General features: G+C 34.0%; 1 protein-coding gene across 3 annotated transcripts; it reads left to right on the top strand.

Moving 5' to 3' along the window:
* The first annotated feature begins 650 nt into the window (after nucleotides 1-650).
* Nucleotides 651-23,888, top strand: LOC132712865 (uncharacterized). Of its 3 annotated transcripts, none has more exons than XM_060695303.1 (10): nucleotides 651-826; nucleotides 7,326-7,466; nucleotides 9,126-9,303; nucleotides 13,743-14,285; nucleotides 15,833-16,000; nucleotides 16,990-17,202; nucleotides 18,416-18,622; nucleotides 19,135-19,223; nucleotides 20,000-20,140; nucleotides 20,369-23,888. In XM_060695303.1, the coding sequence occupies exons 1-10, from the start codon at nucleotides 666-668 to the stop codon at nucleotides 22,089-22,091; spliced, it is 3,564 nt and encodes a 1,187-aa protein (XP_060551286.1). In that variant the 5' UTR covers nucleotides 651-665; the 3' UTR covers nucleotides 22,092-23,888. The 3 variants fall into 3 exon arrangements, with proteins under 3 accessions (XP_060551286.1, XP_060551285.1, XP_060551287.1); XM_060695302.1 differs by having other exon boundaries at nucleotides 18,413-18,622; XM_060695304.1 differs by lacking the exon at nucleotides 651-826 and adding an exon at nucleotides 5,093-5,111 and having other exon boundaries at nucleotides 18,413-18,622.
* Nucleotides 23,889-24,060: the final 172 nt, after the last annotated feature.

Here is a 24,060-nt window from a genome sequence, read left to right as displayed (position 1 = left end):
AGAGAAAAAAAAACCCACAAAGAACACGCCAGTTTGCGTCCCAGGGAAATAAACTGTAAGCACCAAATACACTTATGATCTTTTGTTACGGAATCAGCAGACGATATGAAACAAAACATGCATAATGTCCTCTATTAAACATCGGCGAATGCCGGATTCAAAATATCATAAATAACGAAATTGAACGGAAATAGCCGAATGCCCGTCGGTGTTTACCGGAGAAATCGGTTCAATCCGATAGTAAGCCTAGTCGCCACACTAGAATCCCAAGAATTTCAAAAACTCTGCGGTTGTCTACGACTCTTTTCTAACTGACAATGATAACAATACTTGTCGTAATAGATTTAGATATTTATGTGCAAAACTATCACAAGTGTTGCTATGAATTTTACGACATTCTGCACGTATTTCCCATGAGCATTGGTATTTATACAATAATGTCTTAACGTCTGAGGGTCAATAATTGCAGTGGACCTGCGAACAAACATGACATGTTTATGACACCAACTGTAGTCAGACTTGAGACGTTCTTTTAGATGATAAATAGATATGGCTGATTGATAAGCAGCTAATTCTAGCTAAATTATTCTTGACGTCTACTGCTTTGGGTCATCGGTTAATTTTATTTAAGATCCACCTGTGGCAAAGTGGTGGAACAATTTTGTATGGACAACCCCATTTATATATCAACTATAAAGGACCAATCAATGAGCGTGTGTCTGTTGTTTATTTTCCAGGTGGCTAGCTGTAACCATGCCAGTTTCAAGGACCTGTTATGGCACCTTGTATACAGTAGAAACTTTTTCTCGGATCTTGACAAGGCCAGGTTAGTACACAGTTTCAATTGTACACACGCTTTTATTTCACAAAAAAGTACTATAATAACTCACAAATATTGTTACATAATGTATACCAACAATTACAATCCGACCCCTTGTTTGTTTGTATTGACTGCATTTGGAAGTGTTAGCTGTTATTTATAGGGATCTAAATACGGAGCAGACGACAGCTCAGTGTATGATGTGACTGTATTCGACATGATGTCCTTCGTTAAAACTGGTGTAACACACATGTTTTATGTATCCAAACATTAATTTGTTGTCCGTCCGTCTATCCGCTTTTAATTCAAAACAGTGTCTTTCATGGTTGGATTTTGTATAATTGTGAAGCACATGGACTCATGCGTCACCTGCAAGGCCTAGCTTTGTACGCCAAAGGTCAAAGGTCACACTTTATTATAAAGGATTTTACTTTTCAAATGAGTGCATTGATATTCATGCCAGGTTACTTATGATGTCCTTTATGATAATTTACTTTTATTAAATGAGTTGCATGTTAAATACGACGTGTCGCGCGCCAGAATAAGGTCTCCACTTCAAAGGTCAAGGTCACACTTTTATGCCAAAAGCCATGATTTTGCAAATAGATCAACTGGTCGTGTTTTTTGCCTAAGTTGTATTCATGGATTTTTAAAATAATTATACTTTAATATGTTCCATATTTAAACGATGTACAAATGTTTCAAACGAAAGGCACTTGCTCCTAGCTTAAAAGTCAAGGTCACGCGCTTCAATCATAATTTTTGTTAAATGTGCATGAATCGTTGTGTCCCGTCAATGATTCTGTCATTCGTCAGTGGATTTTAAAATAATCTTTGCCATTCATTTATGAATGGTTTTTGAAATAATTGAGCATACTGAGAAGGTAAGGACTTGTTTGTTGATATTTCCAGGCTCTGCTCATTAGGACATTTGTCTGTTGCCAAAAACAAATTGTTTTCATGTCTGCAATAACTGAGTATTACAAAAGGTAAAGGTTGTGAAACAGATACATGTATGTTAGATAATCTGTGACGTCATCTTTGAAGGTGATAAAAAGATAAAAATTGCCAGTTAGTACAAACTTCGCCAAATGACATACATGTTGTGACGTTACTACACCATACGGTCAAATAAATCGACCTGAAACCTATCAATTAATTTACAATCTAATTAACGTTATTAATATGACATTCTGAATACACTTGCCGTTATATGTTGGCGCATATGTAAATTATTAGACAATTTCCGCTTTTGTTGAACACAACAAAAACTAAGCTTTACTCAGATACATGTACAAATATACATGTATATCCTTCACAAAATCACATCGAAATGGGCTCCCCTTTCTCGCTCTTTAAAAGACACTTGCGATCAATCTGCACCAAAAAAACGACCGCTGATATGGACTATCTTGTAAGTTAATACTGTAAAGAGTTTTTGTTTGTTGTGTTATCCTACAAAACGAAATAAATTTGCAAAACCTTGATCATGAAAAACACTTGTTATTTGAATTTTTGATTAAGAAGAATTATATAGGAATTTAATGCATCTTCTTTATCTATCTTATTTCACGGATTGTTACAATCATGTTTTTTCTGCAAATAAAAACATATACAGACATACTTTGGTATGCTATTTACAAATATATAAGAACGTTTTTTTTATGTACTTTATTTACATTTAGCATCTCTGTCTATTCGAAGTATATATGTTTGGTTTAGCATCTCTTTCTATTTGAAGTATTATGTTTAGCATCTCTGTCTATTTAAAGTATTATGTTTAGCATCTCTGTCTATTTAAAGTATTTATGTTTAGCCTCTCTGTCTTTTCAAAGTATTTATGTTTAGCATCTCCATCTATCTGAAGTATTTATGTTTAGCATCTCCGTCTGTCTGAAGTATTTATGTTTAGCATCTCCGTCTATCTGAAGTATTTATGTTTAACGAAGTCTACAGAGGACCATTCTACTACATCGTTCTTGGAATTTAGGTTTCATTTAAAGTTTTTTGATGAAGCCACGAGAGCATCTTACATTGACCAATGCATTGAATGGATTCAATATTTTCACGTGCATTTCTAGTAACAAAAACTACTGATAGAATTGCGTCCATTGACCGTTCTATGCCTGTGCATAGTTTTGATTAACATTCTTGATTTTTCAGGCTTTTTTTATAGATTTTCTTGCAAGTGCTCTCTTCTTCGCCATTGACGTATTCACCCAAAGCTTCAAACATGTTCTCGGTCACTGTTCGAGACCATTAACTCTAGCATGAATTTCACTGAATTATTGGCGTCCGCGCCGAAGCGCGACGCCCCTTATGGAATGAAATCAGATTTTGTGAAAGGGCAATTGCAACTTCTCGCGCCATTTAGTAGGTCATAATAGCCGACAATTCCGATTGGTATGATGTTGTTTGATTATTAAAAATGAAATGTCGCGATATGTACAATAGATAGCGAACTGGAGAATTTCGCAATGTAAACATATTCAAATGAAATAATGTTTTCGGTCAATTAATCGCGCTCTTCGGTTTTTTTATACCCCTTTGTAATCTTACAAAATTTCTTTATAGTGAATTCTCTTTAGATCGCTGTTACAGAAATATCGTAACTTTGAATGCAGTGATACATAGGTCAACATATTCAGGTGTTATTTTTTTTATTCATTCTTGGGCTGATTTATTATACACTTCAAAGTCCTCCATCTATCAGCAACACAGAAGGTTTTCTTATATAATAAAACAGTAGTTAACACGTTCCCGAATGCATTTTCTTTGACGGCAAGATCATGTATTGTACATTAACTTGGATTTTATGTACTGAATCTTGAAATAACTCTTTGTGTACACAAACAAACGTATATAATGCTTTTATATTTTGGAAATTGTAACTTTTATTTATTTCTGCCGCTAGCATACTTAAAACAACATAACTAGTGATTTTTAGAGACTTTCAGGCCTTATTTCTGCCATCAAAATTGCATTTTTCGTCTTGCTGCAGAAAACTTAGAATGGCATGACGTCATCAGATTTGATCATTAAATGGCAATTTGCTGTTTGGAGTAGTTAGCGCTGATGTTACGTAATTATTTTCTGATAGTAATTCTGTAAATGAGAGGGAAAATGTCTTTTTGAGTACCCACGCTTCTGAAAATAATAGAACGCTGTGTATAGTTATCCGGAACCGTGGCAGACGACAATCATTTCTCGATTTGTTTGCCGTGAAATTTCGAGAGACGTTATCAAATCTTGAAATAAACTACTAAAGTGTAATATGTTGTATTTCTATCTGCAAGTTTATCAAACTCATGAAATTTAATCGTATTATCTGAAGTAGATATAAAAAAGTTATACCATTTTGTAATATTTAAAAATTGTTATGATTTGTCTGAAACGTTATACATATACACATGTATAAACAAGAATTATAAGTTATATAGCTTTTGATACAGTCGTGTAGAATCTCTGCAGACGGTAATGTTATATTTTAATAAGGGTTTTCAGTAGTACAGAATGAAGTGGAGTGTGCAAAAAAGGCAGTATTATAACTTTTTTCCCATAAATATCTCCACCTTCATGGTAAAATTATCAAAATTTCAAGTAATTTGATAACAACTTTTATTATTTTGCGAGAGATATTTATCACGGATTTGTAATATAAATCCGTGCATTTATGTAACACTAAATGCATAAGCTAAATACCTCTTAAAGTTTAAAATTTAAAAGTTTGAAACATATATATTTTCTCAATATTGAGGAGAAAATTTTATCGAAGGGTTCGAAAAAAATGAAGTAGGGGCAATTTCAATCCCAATAATGGCTCATTTGATAGTTTGCTCCTCTGTTAATCCCAGCTTTGCTAGGAAACGATTGATAATATCTAACTATATAATTATGTGAAATAACAAATATCGTTGCTGCAAACAGACCGTGAATGAAAAGTTATTTGTCTATCAAATATGTTGTCTTTATTGGCCCTTCAAACTGATCAAGAAACCAATTACAAGACGGACATCTCATTCGCGTTAACCACAGATGCAATTACCTTTTTTGATATTTTGGCTGCTTGCAGAGAAACTATCACAGCAAATTTCACGTAAGCTGATTAACAGGATATTTTCCCTGTTCCGTTTTGTTTATTTTGTAAAATGAGCGATCGCATATTTGCCCAAACCCTTGAAAAATGGAGGATCAAGTATTTGTTCTGGAAATGAGGCAACATAAAACTCGCGAGATCTCGTAGAATGACGTCACTTAATCTGTCATTGTCTCCGACTTTTGTTGATATATAGTAAGAAGTTTGACAGCTATATTACTTGGAAAAACTGATCAATAGGGAATAACGAGATATTTTGGCGTCATGTCTTTTATCAGTGTCTATCAAACTGTCCGAAATGTTCGTTTAGACGAATTGCCTGTCACAGAAGACAATTCGTAAACAGGGACCCGTTCAGTAGCGAGACGGGCATTTTCATTATAGCTTCACAAAATGGCATATTAGCTTTTGTAATAACAGTCTGCAACTGAACAAAATGTGAAAATGTACCATCCGGGTTGATTAAACTAATTGCTTTACAGACTTCCCGCCCTTGTTTTCTTTACTAGAATACAATAGAAAAAGTACTTTCATGTAATCTATTACCACATGATATTCGTGCAAAGCGATATGCGAGAAAATTCGTGAATATGAAAGTGATACTGTTCTATAAACAACCTTACTTCTTTTTTCGCTTATAATATTTCACGTATTTTAGAGCAATCCGGTCATAAATCTGTACGAGTTTTACTTAACCCTTACCACCAAATCGACTTGTTTATTAAAACAATTTATCATTTTAAGGGTAATTGTTTCAAATATGAAATGACTGAAAAAAGGGGACAATGCAGACAATGATCAGACGGCACTTAACTTGGTCTGTCCTAGTCACATGGGTGATTCCGTTGGTACTTCCGGGCTAAGGCTTTATGACAAGACTGGATCTGGATCTACGTTGTATCTCTTCAGCTACATGTATCTGCAAATAAACTACATCCGAAAAAAAACTTCCAGACAAAATGAATATTAAACAGATGAAACATCTCATAGAAGTTTGATCTTTTAGATAATTTATAACTTTTAAAGATAATCTTTAAATGTAGGTAAACTTTTTTTTTGTAAGATGTAGATTAACATTTAAAATATCTGTTTCACAGAAGAGAGATACCCTGTATTACAATATATTTTAATATTTTTTATGAGAACTAAAAACTTAACCTTAAAAAAACCCCGACAAAGTGGCCGTGATTTCAGCACGCCACAGCAACGAATAGGTAAAGGGGGAGCGGTGGCATAGTGGTTAAGGTATCTGACTCTTAACCAGAGATCATGGGTTCGATATAAGTTGCAAGAACTTGTTTTGCAATCGAGCTTAAATAAACTATGTTAAAACCAACGAACAGATAGAGCCTGCATGATTGAAATAATCCTAGCAAAATGATTCATATTCTGGTAATGTTTACCCCTGTAAAACGCCCTTCAGTTATTCTTGCTATCAGCTGCAGCCGAAACGGAACATAATAAACATCCCTTGTACACACATACGTACAGCATATGAGGTATTATTTTCTGATGAATCAGTGTTATCTTTATTGCACGTCAATGATTAGAAATGAAGAGGAAAACAACACTCTACCTTGGTCAGTATTTCCGAAACAACAGACGGTGCCCATTAACTGCGCACACAAAGATGTTTACTGTACAAACATACCCATAATGGCTTAGTTCTCAATTTGTGTTTATGTCAAGTGCCTGCCAAATTGCTTAATAAAGCTTTTAAATGAAAGAAAACCGTCTGGGGAATTCCTTTTAATTGACATGAAAAGAATAGTAAATCTTGAAAATGGGCAGAAATTATTGGTAGGGTTGTTGACTATTTTATAATCAGCAATTGATGAATTACAGCTACTCAAACGCTGTAAAAAACACTAAAGTGGTCCAATCGATCCCTCCCATTCCCCCCCCCTAAGAGGCACATTTTCCAGAAGAAGAAAAATGTTTTCTAGACGATTTCATACAAATCGTAGCTCCTCAAAATCATATTTTGAAAAAAAGAAGATTATTAGCTGTTTCTAGAATTACAAGGAATTCCAAGCAAGACAACTACATAACAAAGCCCCAAGCGGACTTTGAGGCTGCTGTTATTTCTCGGGCAACCATTTTAAACATCAAATTTGCACCCTCCTTATTCCTTTCAAGTTATCTCGTAAATCTTTCGTTTAAAGAAATTATCTGTTTGCCAAAGTCACAATTAGCCACATAAAGATAATTTAGTCAGACTGCTTTCATTTGTGACGAAGCTTTCCAACCAAGGAGTTGAGCTGGATAAATACGTTAGCGTACATTGTATAAGTAATTAGGAAATGCTCGCATGGACTGAGCCCCACCTTTGTCGGCCTTCTCAATGTCTTTAATTTCAATATTACAACCTTCCAGTTATATAATAATACCAATGTTTTATTTTTTCAGGGTCATATTCAAATGGATGACAACAAAAAATCTTCACGCGATACAATTTGATAAATATCCGGCGGGCTCTGCAGAGGAATTGTTCAAATCCTTACAGAACAAAGAGACTACCTACGCCAAAGTTTTCGCTGTGATTTGTGGGTAAGATTATTTTCAAGTTATTTTCCCCATTTCGAAACTTTTCTGCCCGTCACGAATCTTTGTTTCTTAAGGGTTTACAATTTGATATACCAGTAATATGTTCGTGAAAATTCGACATATTTCGTTGCTTTTGTGTCAACATACGTCTGCATGACTGAGAACTGAGAATAAAAAAAATCTAGTCAGGAAAACGCTTTTGGAACAGATATACGCATTGTGTCGAGGTTTGCCGACAAGAGTTCTCTATGGATGTTATCCCTTAAATTGAAAAAAATAAAAATATGTAAATTTAACTGGTAACTGATATCTGATTCTAAAGTTTTAAGGAAAAATAATATTATCTAGAATTTTTACTGTAAATTGTACGTGAATCTAAACAAGTAGTTTAAGCATATGACGGAGTTATTTTTTTATTGCAATGCGTCTCTTTATGTTAAACTAGATCCAAAGATAGTTTCATTAAAACCCTTTTGAAATTCCAAGAATATTTAAAATCTATTTTAACTGCATAGTTTGCTTTTAAATCGTATTTTTTAACACACGTGTCGCTATGTAACCTCCTGATCAGAATTGTATTTATGTAGGCGTTATTGCCCCACATTTCACACCCACAGATTTGTGGAGACTCGAGCACGCCGTCGCTGTGGTTTTAACCATGAACTTAAGTGGTTTAACACATTTGAAGGTGGGGTAACAATGTATTAAATATGCAAAATATTAAATGAATTGTCACAAAACACCAAGAAATGTTCGCCACATCAAATAACTGTTAACGAAGGCTTGCTAAATTTCTAGATCTGATGACTCCTAGATATCTAAACACGTATCTTTAACTTACATGTTAAACAAGTGATTATTTAATGACCCATCAATAACAGTGTGGCGGTGAATGAAGATGTTAGCTTAAATATCAGTGTAAATATTTGACACGTGGATAATATTTGGTGTTAAGTTATGTCTTACGGCGTGAAATACCAATATTATCATTGCTTATTTTGTCAGTTTATTGTCATGTTTAATACCATTTGATTTACGAAGTATCGTCTGGCGAGATATTATGCGAGATTTTACGATATCTGTAGATGTGAACGTTGGTGATTAATCCTTGTTAAACTGGTCATATAGATCGATCATGACATTAAATGTTTACATCATCCAAATTACACTTTTACCGGCCTCACGCGAGAGAGGACACAACCGTAGCCGGGTACATGTTTTAGCTTGGGTATTCGGAATATTTTTGAGGAATGAGATCACCAAAAAAAAACTGAAGGTCTTCACAATTATGACACAATTATGATCGTTTTGTTTGACAAATAGACTGAGTATTCTGGCATGCAATTTTACAGACTTATCTCCCTTTGTGAACTTAGTCACACAAACACTACAATGTCACTTTATAGCTTTATTGGTCGAGGAAGACCTCAGGTTTTCCGTTCGTGCTTTATTTTATGAACGAACGGTCGCCTGAAAAACCGTCGATGCTTGCCTAAGCTAGCTGGATAGCTTCCTCACATGAAAAAATTCAAAGTCCCTGGCAGGATTCGAACCAACAGCGGTGAGAAGCAAGAAGTCCATGACCTTATAACCATTCACCAGTGACACCTCTAAATAACGTCATATATATATAGTAACAATTAACAAACTTTTGTTTTACAGATATGCTGGGCTGTATTGTGTAGTTCTCACTGGGTATGCAAAGGGCAAGGATTTTAAACCCGGTGATTCGTTCAAAGGGGAATCGAACCATAGCTGGAACGCCGTGTACATCGATGACAACTGGCACTTGGTCGACTCAAAGTGGGCAGCCATGGCTCGGAACAACAACAACATCAGTGTGAGTTACTTCGAAATACATGAAAAATGCATTAACACCATTATATGAACAAATCATTGCATCAACTGACACATGTTCCATTATTAAAGTAGTATATTATTAGAAAGTAATTAAAAATAGTTTTAAAAGAAGATTTTTTTTTTCTGAAATAGAAAATGTAAAAAAGAATAGTTCAATTTAACAGAAGTCTTTATGTCATTTATATAACGTAATGTTTAATCTATAATATGGACGAGTGGTTAACGCGTCAGTATTATTACACGCCCGTTTAACTCACAACGAGTGAAAAATGTCCATCGGTAAAAATGTTGTGAGCAACTTCCGTTCCTCGTTGTGAGCACCCATCTTTGACGTGTGACACGATAAACAAGGTGAGTTTTTCATAATTTTTGAAGATTACAGACATTTATGTAAAAATATCGAAATGCAGTTAGCTAGCGATGTGTTTTCCGAGTATGCACATGTAAAGATATTGCCTGTTGGTGGACAATTTGATAGAAATACCGTGCGACGCAGTCACTCGGGGTAGCAGGAAAACTGGAGACAACTTCTCTTTGGACCTAATTTAACATTGAAAACTTCGACTGCGTCGCACGGTATTTCCATCAAATTGTCCACCAACAGGCAATATCTTTACATGTGCATACTCGGAAAACACATCGCTAGCTGACTGCATTTCGATATTTTTACATAAATGTCTGTAATCTTCAAAAATTATGAAATTCTCACCTTGTTTATCGTGTCACACGTCAAAGATGGGTGCTCACAACGAGGAACGGAAGTTGCTCACAACATTTTTACCGATGGACATTTTTCACTCGTTGTGAGTTAAACGGGCGTGTATAATATAAGGACTGTCATTCGAATAGGTTTAAACTCCATCTGGGGCAAGCCGTTGTTTCCTAGAACAAGAAATTTTACTCAATGTTTTCTAGGAATAGAATTCGAGAGTGTGTCTTTAAGCTAGCTTATAGCTTCCTACACCTTGAACTCAAATAAATTTCTGTATAAACTACAAGTACATTCATGACGATTTTTATCAACAATGGTGATGCTTGTTTTGTCCAAAACATATAACATACAGAGAAAAAAATGTTTATTTAATTGTTTTACTGACATACAACAACAATTATTTGGTAATTTTATATTGGTAGATGAAACACTAAAACTATTAACAAAATGTTTGTAACTTTGACTACATCAGGAGCCAGGAGTATTAATTTTACACACAATAAAGTGACAGAAACATTTGATCAAAGAATTTTGATAAAATGGTCATTGTTAATGAATGGTATGAATTATTAACCCCGTGTATTGTTACTGTAATACAGTGTTGCCGGCGGGCAATATCAAAACATATTTAAAATGGAATTAACGCTGTTACAGAAGATCCTCCGAGGATTGAAATGTATATTTTAAGTACTGGATTGCATGCAAGTCTTTGAGGTGAAATGTATCTTAGCCGCGTCACGACAAAACCAACATAATGGGTTTGCGACCAGCATGGATCCAGACCAGCCTGCGCATCCGCGCAGTCTGATCAGGATCCATGCTGTTCGCTTACAGACCATATAACAAGTAGAGAAACTAATAGCGAACAGCAATGATCCTGATCAGAGCATGCTGGTCTGGATCCATGCTGGTCGCAAACGCACTATGTTGGTTTTGTCGTGACGCGGCTCATCTATAGTCAGTGTAATTATATCAAGTAAAATATATGTTTAACGGAAGGTAACGTTTAAGCATGCTGTAAGTTAAACGGTAGAAGAAATAAAGAAATACTCCAGGACGGGTGCACACTTGGTTTCTATTACTTAACATTCCCTTTTTGTAAAGGGAGAAAAGAAATGGTTGGAAATTACGACTAGGAATAATATTAAGCGGTTTCTTAATATTTTGTTCCATATTTGAACATGTTTCGGCCTCGATACAGTAGTTGTTTTTTAATCAAACTTTGAAATTACAATATATATTTCCTTAAATTCGCACGTACGTGTAAAATTCCCAAAAAAAAAATTTTATATTTTTTTTTAAATCTAAAGTAAATTTTTTATCAAATTAAATTTTTTTAAATAAAATTTAAAAAAAATTTAAATTTTTCTTTTTATCAAACAAATTTAATTTTTTTTTCAAAAATTTTTCGAACTGACGCCCCTAGGTAAAACTTCAAACTCCCTTTTTTAAACGTTTTCGTTTTTTTTTTTTTAAAAACAAAATGCAAAATCTTAATCTTAGTACGTTATTTTATATATTCGTAAAAATGGAAAAGAATCATTCATTTAAATTTGGTTCCCGGCGGCTGCGTCCTGTAACAATTGGATTATTACTATTGTCTAGTACCAGTAGTTGATAGGGTAACAAGCGTTCAAACTTCTCCTCTGTTATACAAATACATTCTATCAAATTAAGCTAAGAGTTCTACAAAGTGGCAATATAATCTAATTATCTCTACTACATATAGAGATCTCTTCACTGTGTGCAGTTAATGTTTGTTGTCAATACAACCGCTTGACTTTAATTGTTTAACATCTGTGATTTACTCTTTTAAATGAATTTATAAAAGAATGCCATGCAAAGGACCTTTTATTTAAAAGTCAGATTGAATGTTAAATAGATAATTTAGTTCCGATAATTTCCAACCGTTTTATATAGCTTTTAAAAAGTTGGCTGTTCGTGGTAGAAAGCATCTTGGGAAAACTTGTCGTCATTTCACTTAAATGATATTCATTAATTAATCGATGTATGGATGTATGGATTAATGAATGAATGGATGAATGAATGAATGAATGAATGAATGAATGAAGGAAGGAACGAAGGAACGAAGGAATGAAAGGAGGAAGGAAGAAATTAGAGATCGATTGGGTGGAAGGTAATGTCAGACAGACGGAAAGAGTACGGGAAAGGTGGATGTATAGATAGAGGAAGAAAGAAAGAAAGAAAGATAGAAAGAATGAAAGAACGAAAGAGAATAAAGGAAGGAAGAAAGAAAGAAAGAAAGAAAGAAAGAAAGAAAGAAAGAAAGAAAGAAAGAAAGAAAAAGAAAAGAACAGAAAAGAAAGAAAGAAAGAATAAAGGAATTGGATATGAGGAAAAGGGAGACACGAAGGGAAAGAGAGGAAACTTCGAATGTATGGACGGACGAACGGTAAAATAGTTTGTACTCTAAAGCTGGAAAAAAGACGACACAGAAGTGATGAGAAATACTGATCCAGTTTATGGACATGTCAATGCCTTATTGTTTTTGAAATGTTAATTCCAGGTTTTCCGCGGAATGTTTGCCAAGAGTGAACATGAAATATAATTAACGTACCTGTTGGTACCGCTTGTAGAAATCTAGTTTTTTACCACCTGTTAATTTTTCAGTCTGTCAGTCTTGGAAACATGTTTTATAGACAGTCTTTGCTATTTCTGTTGATGTTTTTACAGCATTTCTTCTTGTTTAATAATAGGTAAAATACTTAGCTATGCGTGTATTCATTGTTGTCGAAATTCATTGTTCCAAAACGTTATGATGCCAATATAATATTTTCACTAATGTGCACTATTCGTTTGAAACTGGGTTAAATATTTTAAATACATATTACAATTTTTCGGGGCAGATATATATATATAAACTTTAAAAATATACGTACACTCATCTTTTTCACTCTTATGCCTCCCTTTTCTTACCATCAATTTATGAGTGAATGTGAATGAATGAATGAATGAATGAATGAATGAATGAATGATATGAATGAATGAACTGATTAATTTATAATCGATTTGATTAAAACCATTGTTTTCGGATGTAATAAAAACGAAAATCCCATCATAAAAACATCACCAATAACAACAACATAAAAAAAAACAATTACAAAATAACACCACACAAAGAATAACATCCTCACTTGATTTAAATTGAAAAAAAAAACATAAAGAGAGAAAATTAGAACGCCTAATTTCAAATCGTTATTTGATATAACGATGAAAAGATGCCGATTTACCAGTTGTTCCATGATGAAATCTTTCTCTTAAATTTGACAGATAGACGTGTGTAAAATTGCAATAAATCGAAATCTAAAAAGCATAAATATTAAGTGCACAGAAGTGGATTTCAAATAATATTACAGGGAATATTTCAAGTTGTAAACGTAAAGGTGTGATACCTATCTTAAAGCTTTTTGTTTATTTATAGCTTTGATTTCAGTTCTAAAAACTATTTTCAAGCCGCATGTGTTAGCATTAAATAGTAAGAAAAAAACCCAGACCACCGCCTTCAGTAAAAACAACATTGTTACATAAGTACAAACGTCGTGGGTATTTCAGAGTGGGTGGGGAGCAAATGATATATAGAAATATATTCACTTTCACTTTGAAATAAGTGTTGTTGTTTCGTGTTTTGATGCATTTGAAAGAATCTTACATTATGTATTTAAAGTTCTTTGTTTATTTACCTACAGGTGAATGTTGAGGACGATTTTTACTTTTTGACCGACCCCGAGCATTTTATCTACAGTCACTGGCCTCACCAAACAGAATGGCAGTTTCTCCCCAGGAAAATCTCACTGAGCGAGTTCGAAGAGCTTCCTTTTGTGAAACCTCATTATTTCAAAACCAGTATTACCCTAGGCTGGACGGAAAAACCCGTGATCCATTCCCATCATGGCGTCGTCACGTGGACACTGAAAAATGCAAAACCTTTGAAATTTGGATATAAAATATTTCTAGCTAATGAAGATAATATCAAATATAAAGGTCCTGAGTTGAAAACATGTATGTATCAAGAGAGTAAGGTCGATGAAACGAAGTTTGTATTCAGAGCTCCAAAATCCGGGACATTTATATGTAAGTTTTACGCTAAAAGCCTGGAACCGGAAGACGCAAACAAGCACCTGACGGAAATAGTCGAATACCGGATGGAGGTAAAGGAACCAGCCCCGGATGCAGCTCCCTTACCACAATGCTCCCACACAATCTGGGGACCAGGCGTTAAATCTAGAAAGGTATTTTACACGTTTTAAAGTTACTTTAACAGTTATGAGTCACGCAGCTTCACTTGAAAAAAAGTATGCATAGTTTTTAATATTTTAGGTATAAAGCCTTTAAAAGGAAATATTCGCCATTGCAACAAATTAAAAAAGAAACTTCGCTATTAACTTGGTACAAAAATTTTGGCAAGAAATATGAGCAATCAACTAACATTATTTAATGTAAAAAGTAATTGGAATGACTTACATTTTATTGTAGAAATTGCGTTTTTGAAGTTTTCAGGCAACGAAAACTCTCATTATTACAGACGATAACATCGCAATAGTTGCCATTAATTATGTACAAATCTTTTCTCAGCAAAAAACTTGATATTAATCGTTTTTACAGATTTTCACGAACGTATTTTAATGTTTGGAAACAAAATGCGACTTACACGTGCGTAGTAATGATTTTCTGTCCGCCGCCAAATGAACAGGTGTTTTTCTTGTCGCTGATTTTTTTTAAGAATGATGATTGCATATATTTTGATAAAGTTCTGAAAGTCATTGAAGTACATGTAATTTAAGATGTCGGTGATATAAAGTTGCCAAAATAGGAAAGACGTGTAAAGAGGTGTGCAATTTTAATGTCTCTATTTTTATAATTAGAAAATGTCAAAGTGGATAAAGCAACATTAGATTTATAAGTTATTTAAAACTTTCAACACTACATTAACATGCGCGAAGTCAAATTTATTGTGAAAGACGCTTGACAAAATCGGGGTATCCTTACGCTTTAAATGACCGAATAAGCGTCGACATGACCAAAGGTTACACATATACTTGTGACGTCATCGTTACAGTGAAACAGACGAATATTTAACTATACATAATGTGCGAGTCCGGTATACAAATACTTGTTTTTTTTAAATTTTGGCAACATCGGGTTTTAAGTCTCATTTTTATTTCCCCAAAGCTTCTTATTTTTGGTGTCATATTACAGTTTCCAAAGAATTAGAACAGTTTTAGAGATTTACATTTTGCTACTTTTATGACAAATAATTTCGAATTCAGTGCTGATAAGCACCAAGCATATGATAAAACCATTATTTAAATGTTATAAAACTCCTGTTTGAAGGAATTATTTATTCGTATAACAAAGTCAAGGGCAATCGAACTTTCAACATTCTCGTAACAGTTACCTCCCCTAATTCTGAACTAAAAATGATGTAGATAATCGATTGTCTTCGGTTCAATGATGTTTTCGGTAATACATTTCCTTCATTTCATTTTACTGATTTTTACGCGGTATGAAGAAAGAAAATTTCTGACGATTTTATGCTATGACTAGATATGTGGCCAAACATTTGTGAATTACCCGACTCGGAAGTGAAAGACTACCGCTTTTCCCTCTATTAAATTGAAAATGGAATAGTATTTTTTGGCAAAAAAAAAATAGAAATAAAAATACATTTAAATAAACATTGAAAAATAAATAAATAAATAAACAAAAAATGCTTATTTGTTTTTACAAAGTGAAATGACTGGACATAACACTCAATAATTATTTTTTTCTTTCACAGTTGGGATTAGAAGCTGATTTTAAGTCCGGCGTCATAACATCACTAGAGCCTACGGTTGACCTCAAGTTCCAGAAGACCCGCCCATTGCACGTGATATGTAAATTGAGGAGGAGAGATGTTGATGATGTCATATTAAATAGATGTATCAAAGTAACCAATCTAGATAAAGTATGTTTCTCAGTTTTAATTCCAGTATCGATACCTAAGTCTAAATGTAGATAAGTCAGTCTAGATGTAGATAAATCATTTAAATGTAGTTAAGTCAGTGTCCAAATTTTGATAAATCGGTCTAAATGTAGATAAGTCAGTCTAAATTTTGCTAAATTTGTTTAAATGTAGATAAAACAGTCTAAATGCAGATACCTCAGTCTAAATGCAGATACCTCAGTCTAAATGCAGATACGCCAGTCCAAATACAGATAAGTCAGTCTAAATGCAGATACGTCAGTCTAAATGCAGATACGTCAGTCTGAATGCAGATACGCCAGTCTGAATGCAGATCCAGTCTTAATGCAGATTAGTCAGTTTTAATTTAGATAGTTCTATGTCCAAATGTTGATAAATCGGACTAAATGTAGATAAGTCAGTCTAAATGTAGCTAAATTAGTTTAAATAAAGATAAGTCGGTAGCCTGGGTTCCAGTTTTGTTTCATGATTCTGTTTTGCAAATCAAAATACTACTAAAATTGAAAAATACGGTGCGCTTATTTATGAAAGAAAAAAATGTAATAAAAAAGGCCAAAAAATATAATCTTTTTGAACCCCAAAGGCTAACGTGGGTTGTAATGTAGAAAATAATTTTAAATCAGAAAAGCCCTCTAAATGTTAAAAAGACAGCCCAAAATAGGGTCTTTCAACTTTTTTTTTAGACAGACTTGTCTAAATATGGAAAATTTTTCCCCTTTAATTTTTACAAAATTTCAATAAATTTTCCCCAAAATGGTAGTGTTTGGTGTACAATTTTTTTAATTTAAAGCATCTTTTGGTTTTTCACGGTTTTTATCACGTTTTTTTCCATTTTCCCTTTTCTTTTTTTTTAAAAAATGAAAACTTTTGGGTTTAACGGCACGGCTAGTGATAGCTCCCGTGAAATTTTTAGATGGGAACATGTATTATTGTTATCATGATACAAAAACTGAATTTAATTTCATTTTCAGATCAAAGTCAGTTTAAATCTACCTGAGCCCGGGGAATATGGTGTAGATATTATGGTAAATCAGCCAAAAAAGAAACGTTCATTTTGTCACGCGTGCCAGTATCTCGTTCTTTATCTCGCGGACGACGAGAAGTCGCCGTTTGTGAACGAGATTACAAGAGGACAAGGCGCAGACGACATGGACAGTGAAGTGTTCGAACAGGAGGAGAAAGAGGTAAAATTGGATGTTTTAATTAATATTGTACCATAAAATGTCTTTTATTTTCGTTTCATTTCCTTAATCATTGGTTTTTAACATAAATTATTTATCAATTATTTTTTATATCACATAACTACATTCAATTAACTTTAAGCTTATGTTAGTCTGTTTTCATTCAGAGCCTACGATATATTGTCATAACTTCCACTTTTTCTTTTAAATTCTCTATGTTTAATGATCTTTTATATAGAAAGACTTTTTGAGCCGTGCCATGACAAAAACAACAAAATGGGTTTGCGACCAGCATGGATCCAGACCAGCCTGAGCATCCGCGCAGTCTGATAAGGATCCATACTGTTCGCTTACCAATCCTATTACAAGTAGAGAAACTGATAGCGAACAGCATGGATCCTGATCAGACTGCGTGGATGCGCAGGCTGGTCTGGATCCATGCTGGTCGCAAACCCATTATGTTGGTTTTGTCGTGACACGGCTCATTTTTGTAATGAACATGTAAAACTGTGAGGTAATTGTAAATTGTAAGTATATTTATACTAAGTACTTTTAGATTAAACTTATTAGTGTAAGCACAGAAAGTGGCGGGGACACAAAAATAAAAAATCTCGTTTAAGATAATACTGTGTGGCTATGAATACCCAAAAAGATCAGATGTGATAGTAGAGTAAATAGAGAACATCTATTTCACTGGATTACATCACATTATTGCGTCACATATAAAAGAAATAGAGATCAAATAAATGGTTAATTTTCATATAAACCTATAGCTATATGCCCTGCATTGTATATCAGTCATTTTAAATCTTCTTCCCGTTGATCAAATTTGACGCATTTATCACAGAAGCTAACGTACAACAATCGGACTGGTTTCATTTCAACACTATTTGTTTTATTGATTGAGTTGTCTGGTCACTTTATTTTGTCTGGTCACAAATACGTTCCCATATCTATAATTCATTACATTCCTGTTACTGAAGCAGACCGAATAAAATGAACCCGACCAATAAAATGGACCCAACCAATAAAATAAATGCAACGCCAAGCTACTGCGTGATTGCATACGCAATCCGAATCAATTGACATTGATTGTTTGCATTTAATAAATATTGTGGAAATATATAATGTTGTTGAATACATTTTTAATGCACTCGTCGCTGATGGATTGAAAAATAACTTCACAAGTTTTACATTTTCACTCTTACTCTAGCAGAAAACCATGTCATGGAATATACCCACGATTGAAGCAATAGAAATTCAAGATCGCAAGGAGCCGCCAAAACCTCCGGAAAGTTTCGAGGTACTTCCGAATGTAACCGAAGCACCAAAACCAGCCCCCGTTAGTATGGCAGGCGTGGTTTCGTTTTATGACTTCACAGACAGACGGGCGATCGAATCTTTAGACTCGCACGCGGAAGAGGTGAAGTTTTATTTATCGTGTTTTATTTTTGTTAGAATAAAAAAATATTATTTAAAAAAATATATAAATTTGTGTTCAACGTCACTAGACTTAAATAATCGGTGGAATTTTTTATTTGAACAATTTTATTTCCAGCAAAGGAGGTGACACATTTGGAAAGTCATCGCTAAATGATTTAAAGATATATTAGATAAATATATTATTAGAGAACGTAATTTTCTGGGGTTTTTTTTATATAATATATGTAAGTTTAACAACTCTCTCCAGATATAACCATAAATATAAAGGATTGTACAGTGTGTTTTTTCTGTAGCTATTATTGTTGTTGTTGTTGTTGTTCTTCTTCTTTTTTCATTATCATTATTATTATAATTATAATTATTATTATTATTATTATTATTATTGTCGTTGTTATTATCATTTGTATTATTATCATTATAAAGAGGAACACGTGAATACATCTTTTGATAATGGCTTTGAACTTTTGATTGTAAATTTTTATTTTCCACTAGGTGGCGCAGTGTAACCATGACAGTTTAAGAGACCTAATGTGGGATCTGATTTTCTCTGTCCATGTCACCAATGACTTAGCAAAAGCAAGGTTTGTATGCATGATCTTAATAGATTATACAATTACTATAGTTGTTTTTTTATAGGTCGTAACCTTTTTTAAATTTTTCTATAGGCCCTGAGTCAAAAATGCCATTTCACGGTGGGGCCGTGGGGGCCGGGGACGTACGCGTTGTCGATCAATCTTATATTGATTCTTTCATCATATGTCCGCACTAATAGAATGTACATATCTTATTGTAACGTAATAACATTACGTCGACAACGTAACTTAATTTTACCTCATATATAGCTGATCTTCCTTTATTGCTTTGTACATTTTATGGTGTAAAAGAAAACACAGGATTAATATGTGATTTACAAAATAAACAGCAAACTTCTTGATAAAGAGGGGTTTAACCCCTCGACATATTGAAGGTTGATAAACTACGTGAAATAGTTATTTATTATTTGTTTCGAGAGTGATATCTTATAGCCTTATTACGTTAATAAGAGCAAAATTAATGTACTAACTTTCTTTAATTAACATGTTTGTGATATCAGTTTTACCAAACTTTACGGTGACATAGATCAGATATGCATGTAGTAAACAAATGAGGTCATTTTACCAAAAAGAAGGATGGAACTCTATTTACTAATCCTCACCATTATATCAAGTCAGTTTTGAAAAGTTGTTTAAGATAAAAAATCAATATAGTGCCCAAATTCACATAATATATTGCAAAATTAATTTATTTTTACATGTAATCATGTAAGATTTTAAAAGACATATTCTATCTTTAATGTTTGTGTTAAACAACATTTTAGGTTGATATTCCGGTGGATAACAAAGAAAGAAGTTGCAGATATTGAGTTTAAAAACGTTGAAAAAGACAGCCCCGAGGAAGTGCTGATGTGGCTGAAATTAGGGAGATCCACTCCTGCTCATGTCTTCTACACCATGTGCTGGTAAGAATCTTTATCTATGGAACGCCGCTATTGCCATAACAGTATCGATTTTGTAATGTATAGCAATTTCCGTTATCAGATAAAAAAAAAATATACAATTTTGAAGCTCAATTAGATTAAAGAATAAAAGACGTAATAATAGCAGCTTTACATACCACTCTTTTCTAGATTCTTTTCATAAAAAAAAATATTTAACCTGAAAGTATGTTTTTTTTTTTTGTTCTTCAGTTTTGCCGGTCTCCATTGCAAGCTGATTTCCGGTTTAGCTAAGGGAGCTAACTACAAAATAGGCCAACCCATGACGCCTGAGGAATACCAACATTGGTGGAATGCTGTGTATATTTACGGGAAGTGGTGTCTTGTTGACAGTTACCTAGCAACCATTCCAATTATCAACAAGACTGGTACAGGGGAACTGAAATATAGTTTTAATGAAAATTACTTCCTAGTTGACCCAAATAAACTCATTTATACCCATTTTCCGGAAGAGCCGGCATGGCAATTGATAAATAATACCGTCACCCTAGACGAGTTCATTTTACAACCAAAAATAACGCCGCATTTCCTACAGTTCGGGTTACAGACTCTGTCTCACAAGGCCGGGGTAATATACACGACGGACGAAATAGAAATACATTTAGGATTCCCCTCAAAACGTACGGGGTTAAAATTTGTGTTCAGTATGATATACGAAACCGGTGCGGATGAGTTCAATGGTATAAAATTAAACCAGTTCGGAATGGTAGAGTGTTTACCAAATATGGCAGTAATTCGGGTAAGTCTTCCGAAGAAGGGGACATACTCTCTGCATATATTTGGTAAGGAAGACACGCCCACCGGAAAAGATATATCTTTTTCTCAAGTTTGTGAATACCAGCTTCATCAAGAAAAAGAGCCACAAAAGGTCGTTTGTCCCTATCCACCATGTTCGTCCTTGATGTGGGGACCAGGTCCCGGATTTTATCAGCTGGGGCTAACACCGGGAAACAGTCGTGCCATCGTTCATTCAAAAGGTGGAAAAGCGGAAGTGAGAATTAAGATGATTAAAGCAATACAGCTGCGTTCCCAGATCAAACTGAGCGCAGTTTCAGTGTCTCAAGATTTACCGCTTGTTGTGTACAAAATAGTGGACAACATGGCATCGTTTACGGTTATCACTACAGAGAAAGGCCGCTATGGGCTAGAAATATACGCACGTGATCCAGATACACAGGACACTGAAGATATGAGATTCCGCCAGGTGGCGCAGTATTTAGTCGAGTGCAATGACGTCACGCCTAATATAAATCTTCCGAAGTTGCCACCCGGGTTTTTAGGACCTCAGCCGAAGTTTACAGAGTTTGGTCTCCGTACACTTAACGAGCACGACCCCCTAGTAGAACTCCGAGATGACAACCATATTGAAATCCAGCTAGCAACTACGCGTGATATGAAATTTAATGCTCAGCTAATTCAGGCCAACACGGGCCAAGACGTGTCTGACTTTATTTTTATCCAAACCCAACCCTCCATTGTCACATTCCTTGTGAACATTCCCTCTTCCGGTTTCTATAAACTTCAGATCCACGGAAACGTCGCCGAAGACCAGTCCCACACCTCTCTTGGTCTCTTTAATTATCTGATATATTGTAAGGAAGTCAAAGAAACCGTTTACCCATATCCACGTCAGCTTGGCCACTGGAAAGAAGGCTGCTACATGTTTGAACCGTTGATTCTTCACGCGGAAATGGGTCAACCGGAAGTGAAGTTCCGCACACATGTTCCAAAGGCTAAGCAAGTGGTTATTTTTGTAGAGCAAAATGTATGTCCCTTAGAATCGCTTGGTCCAGTGCAATGGGAAGGCAATATTAACCTGTCCAAGTATTACGGCACTGATACCAAGGTTATACTGGCAGCAAATTATGGTGGCGACGAGGAAAGATTCGCTACCCTTCTAGAATATAGATTATAGACCTCTATAAATAGAAAGCAGACGATAAATAAACCACGTTTGCTTGTTACAAGCTCAGATAACCATTTCTGTTGAAAACATAATAATGAACGCGTACGAGCTCACAAAACGTGTATCTGATTGTCGGATAAAAATGACATCTCTTGACATTTTCAATACTAGTATGCAATTTAGGAAGAAAACTTGATTTTATGGCAAATTAGTTTCCTTTATAGGACAAATATGATTACGTGTTATTAACTAATTATAATTAATATTCATTTTTACTTTTATATTATATTGATGATAGTAAGAAAACTTAGAAATTGTCCGAAGTATTGTATCGGCTGCATATTAAGAAAATTGCTGACAGTGCAATACTTGAACACTAGATTTTGATAACTTTGTAATATGTATAATCAAGAAAATGCTCGTAACCCAGATACTCGTCATTAATCACAATGCTTCTAAAAATAAAAAAAAACTTGGCCTATTTGTTTTCGAATTTTAAACAGACTTTATTGATATATAATTATATAGTCGTTATTTTTTCCCAAAAGAAACCCTTGCTTAACCTATATACACGTAACATTTTTTACCCAAACCTAAAACTTCTACATTTCAGAATTTTAATTGATATACATGTAATTTGATATAAATTAAAATTTGTGTGTACACTGTTCATGTACATGTATAGAGAAGAATAATGTGAACGTATTTCCAATAATATCGATATATTCAAATTAAAAATTCAAATATTTGAAAAGATATAAAATTGTCCAATTCAATTTTGAAATATTCGAATATGAAACCATAATATTTGAATAAGTTATCGAACTACTCGAATATTCGAATTACGTCTTGCATGCATGAACGCCATGATTTTATCTTTGGCATAGTTCTTATTCAGTTCCAGAACAGGACTCACTTTTTCCTCATATTCGATTTCTTATTTGGTCAATTACTGGTCATATATATAGCAAAGGTTATTCTTTATTTTGTTCTTATTTGTTTGAATTCATGACTGTTATAATTTAGGATCTTGTTTCAAGTACTAGTAAATTTGAAAATTGACATGATGATATAATTGAGCCGCGTCATGACAAAACCAACATAGTGCGTTTGCGACCAGCTTGAATCCAGACCAGTCTGCGCATCCGCGCAGTCTGATCAGGATCCATACTGTTCGCTATCAGTTTCTCTACTTGTAATAGAGTTGGTAAGCGAACAGCATGGATCCTGATCAGACTGCCCGGATGCGAAGCTGCTTTGGATCCATGCTGGTCGCAAACCCATTATGTTGGTTTTGGCATGACGCGGCTCAATTATAATACCTCAGTTAACAGCAGACGGCATTATCGAACTTATATTGATGAATTCATTGTCAGCCTTTTTCTGAGGTTATACAAAGACCCTGAAGATATTTTATCAAATTTGATGAAGGGAAAATGTGACTTCCGACTTTTCTTTTTTTATAATACATTTTATATGTATTGTAGAATATACCTGGAGAAAGTTTGCATTATAAGCCTTTCAAAGTTCCGATTTAAAATGTGTTCAGAAATATTCTTTTTTTGATAAATGTACAAAAATGTATATATGCAGTACATTCACTTACAAGTGTACATGACTAAGTGTACATGTACATGACTAAATGATCACTGATCACTTTGCACTAGCTGTACGTTTACGAGCAGTGCTTTTTTTGGTCAAGTTTAAAGATTATTTTTTGAAAGAATACAAGTTTTTACAAGTAAATGATGCCATATAATTTTGTCTAGCATTTTAAGAAATCTTCCCATGTATTTCATCTGTTGTTAATATTACTTGTATAATGTTAATGCATTTAAATTTTGAATAAATTTTTTTAAAATAAAAGTATAATTGTTTGTTGGTTTGTTGTCAATACTCCCGTTTTAAAATTGTGGGTACCAAACCACTTTGCACCATGCCATAACTTCTTTGCTTTCCTCATGCTTTACATTGTCAA

Source organism: Ruditapes philippinarum, unplaced genomic scaffold, assembly GCF_026571515.1.
Source record: "Ruditapes philippinarum isolate M1 unplaced genomic scaffold, ASM2657151v2 ctg1529_1_1_1_1, whole genome shotgun sequence".
NCBI lineage: Eukaryota > Metazoa > Mollusca > Bivalvia > Venerida > Veneridae > Ruditapes > Ruditapes philippinarum.
The sequence above is the reverse complement of the archived record's forward strand: the minus strand, read 5'-3'. Positions and strand labels throughout refer to the sequence as shown.

What these genes read in the sequence shown, in the direction of transcription:
- LOC132712865 (XM_060695302.1), top strand. Translation starts at nt 666, where the DNA reads ATGGACAACCCCATTTATATATCAACTATAAAGGACCAATCAATGAGC. An exon ending in TCGGATCTTGACAAGGCCAG is followed by an intron (nt 827 to 7,325) that starts GTTAGTACACAG and finishes TTATTTTTTCAG; the next exon opens with GGTCATATTCAAATGGATGA. An exon ending in TCGAACAGGAGGAGAAAGAG is followed by an intron (nt 17,203 to 18,412) that starts GTAAAATTGGAT and finishes CTCTTACTCTAG; the next exon opens with CAGAAAACCATGTCATGGAA.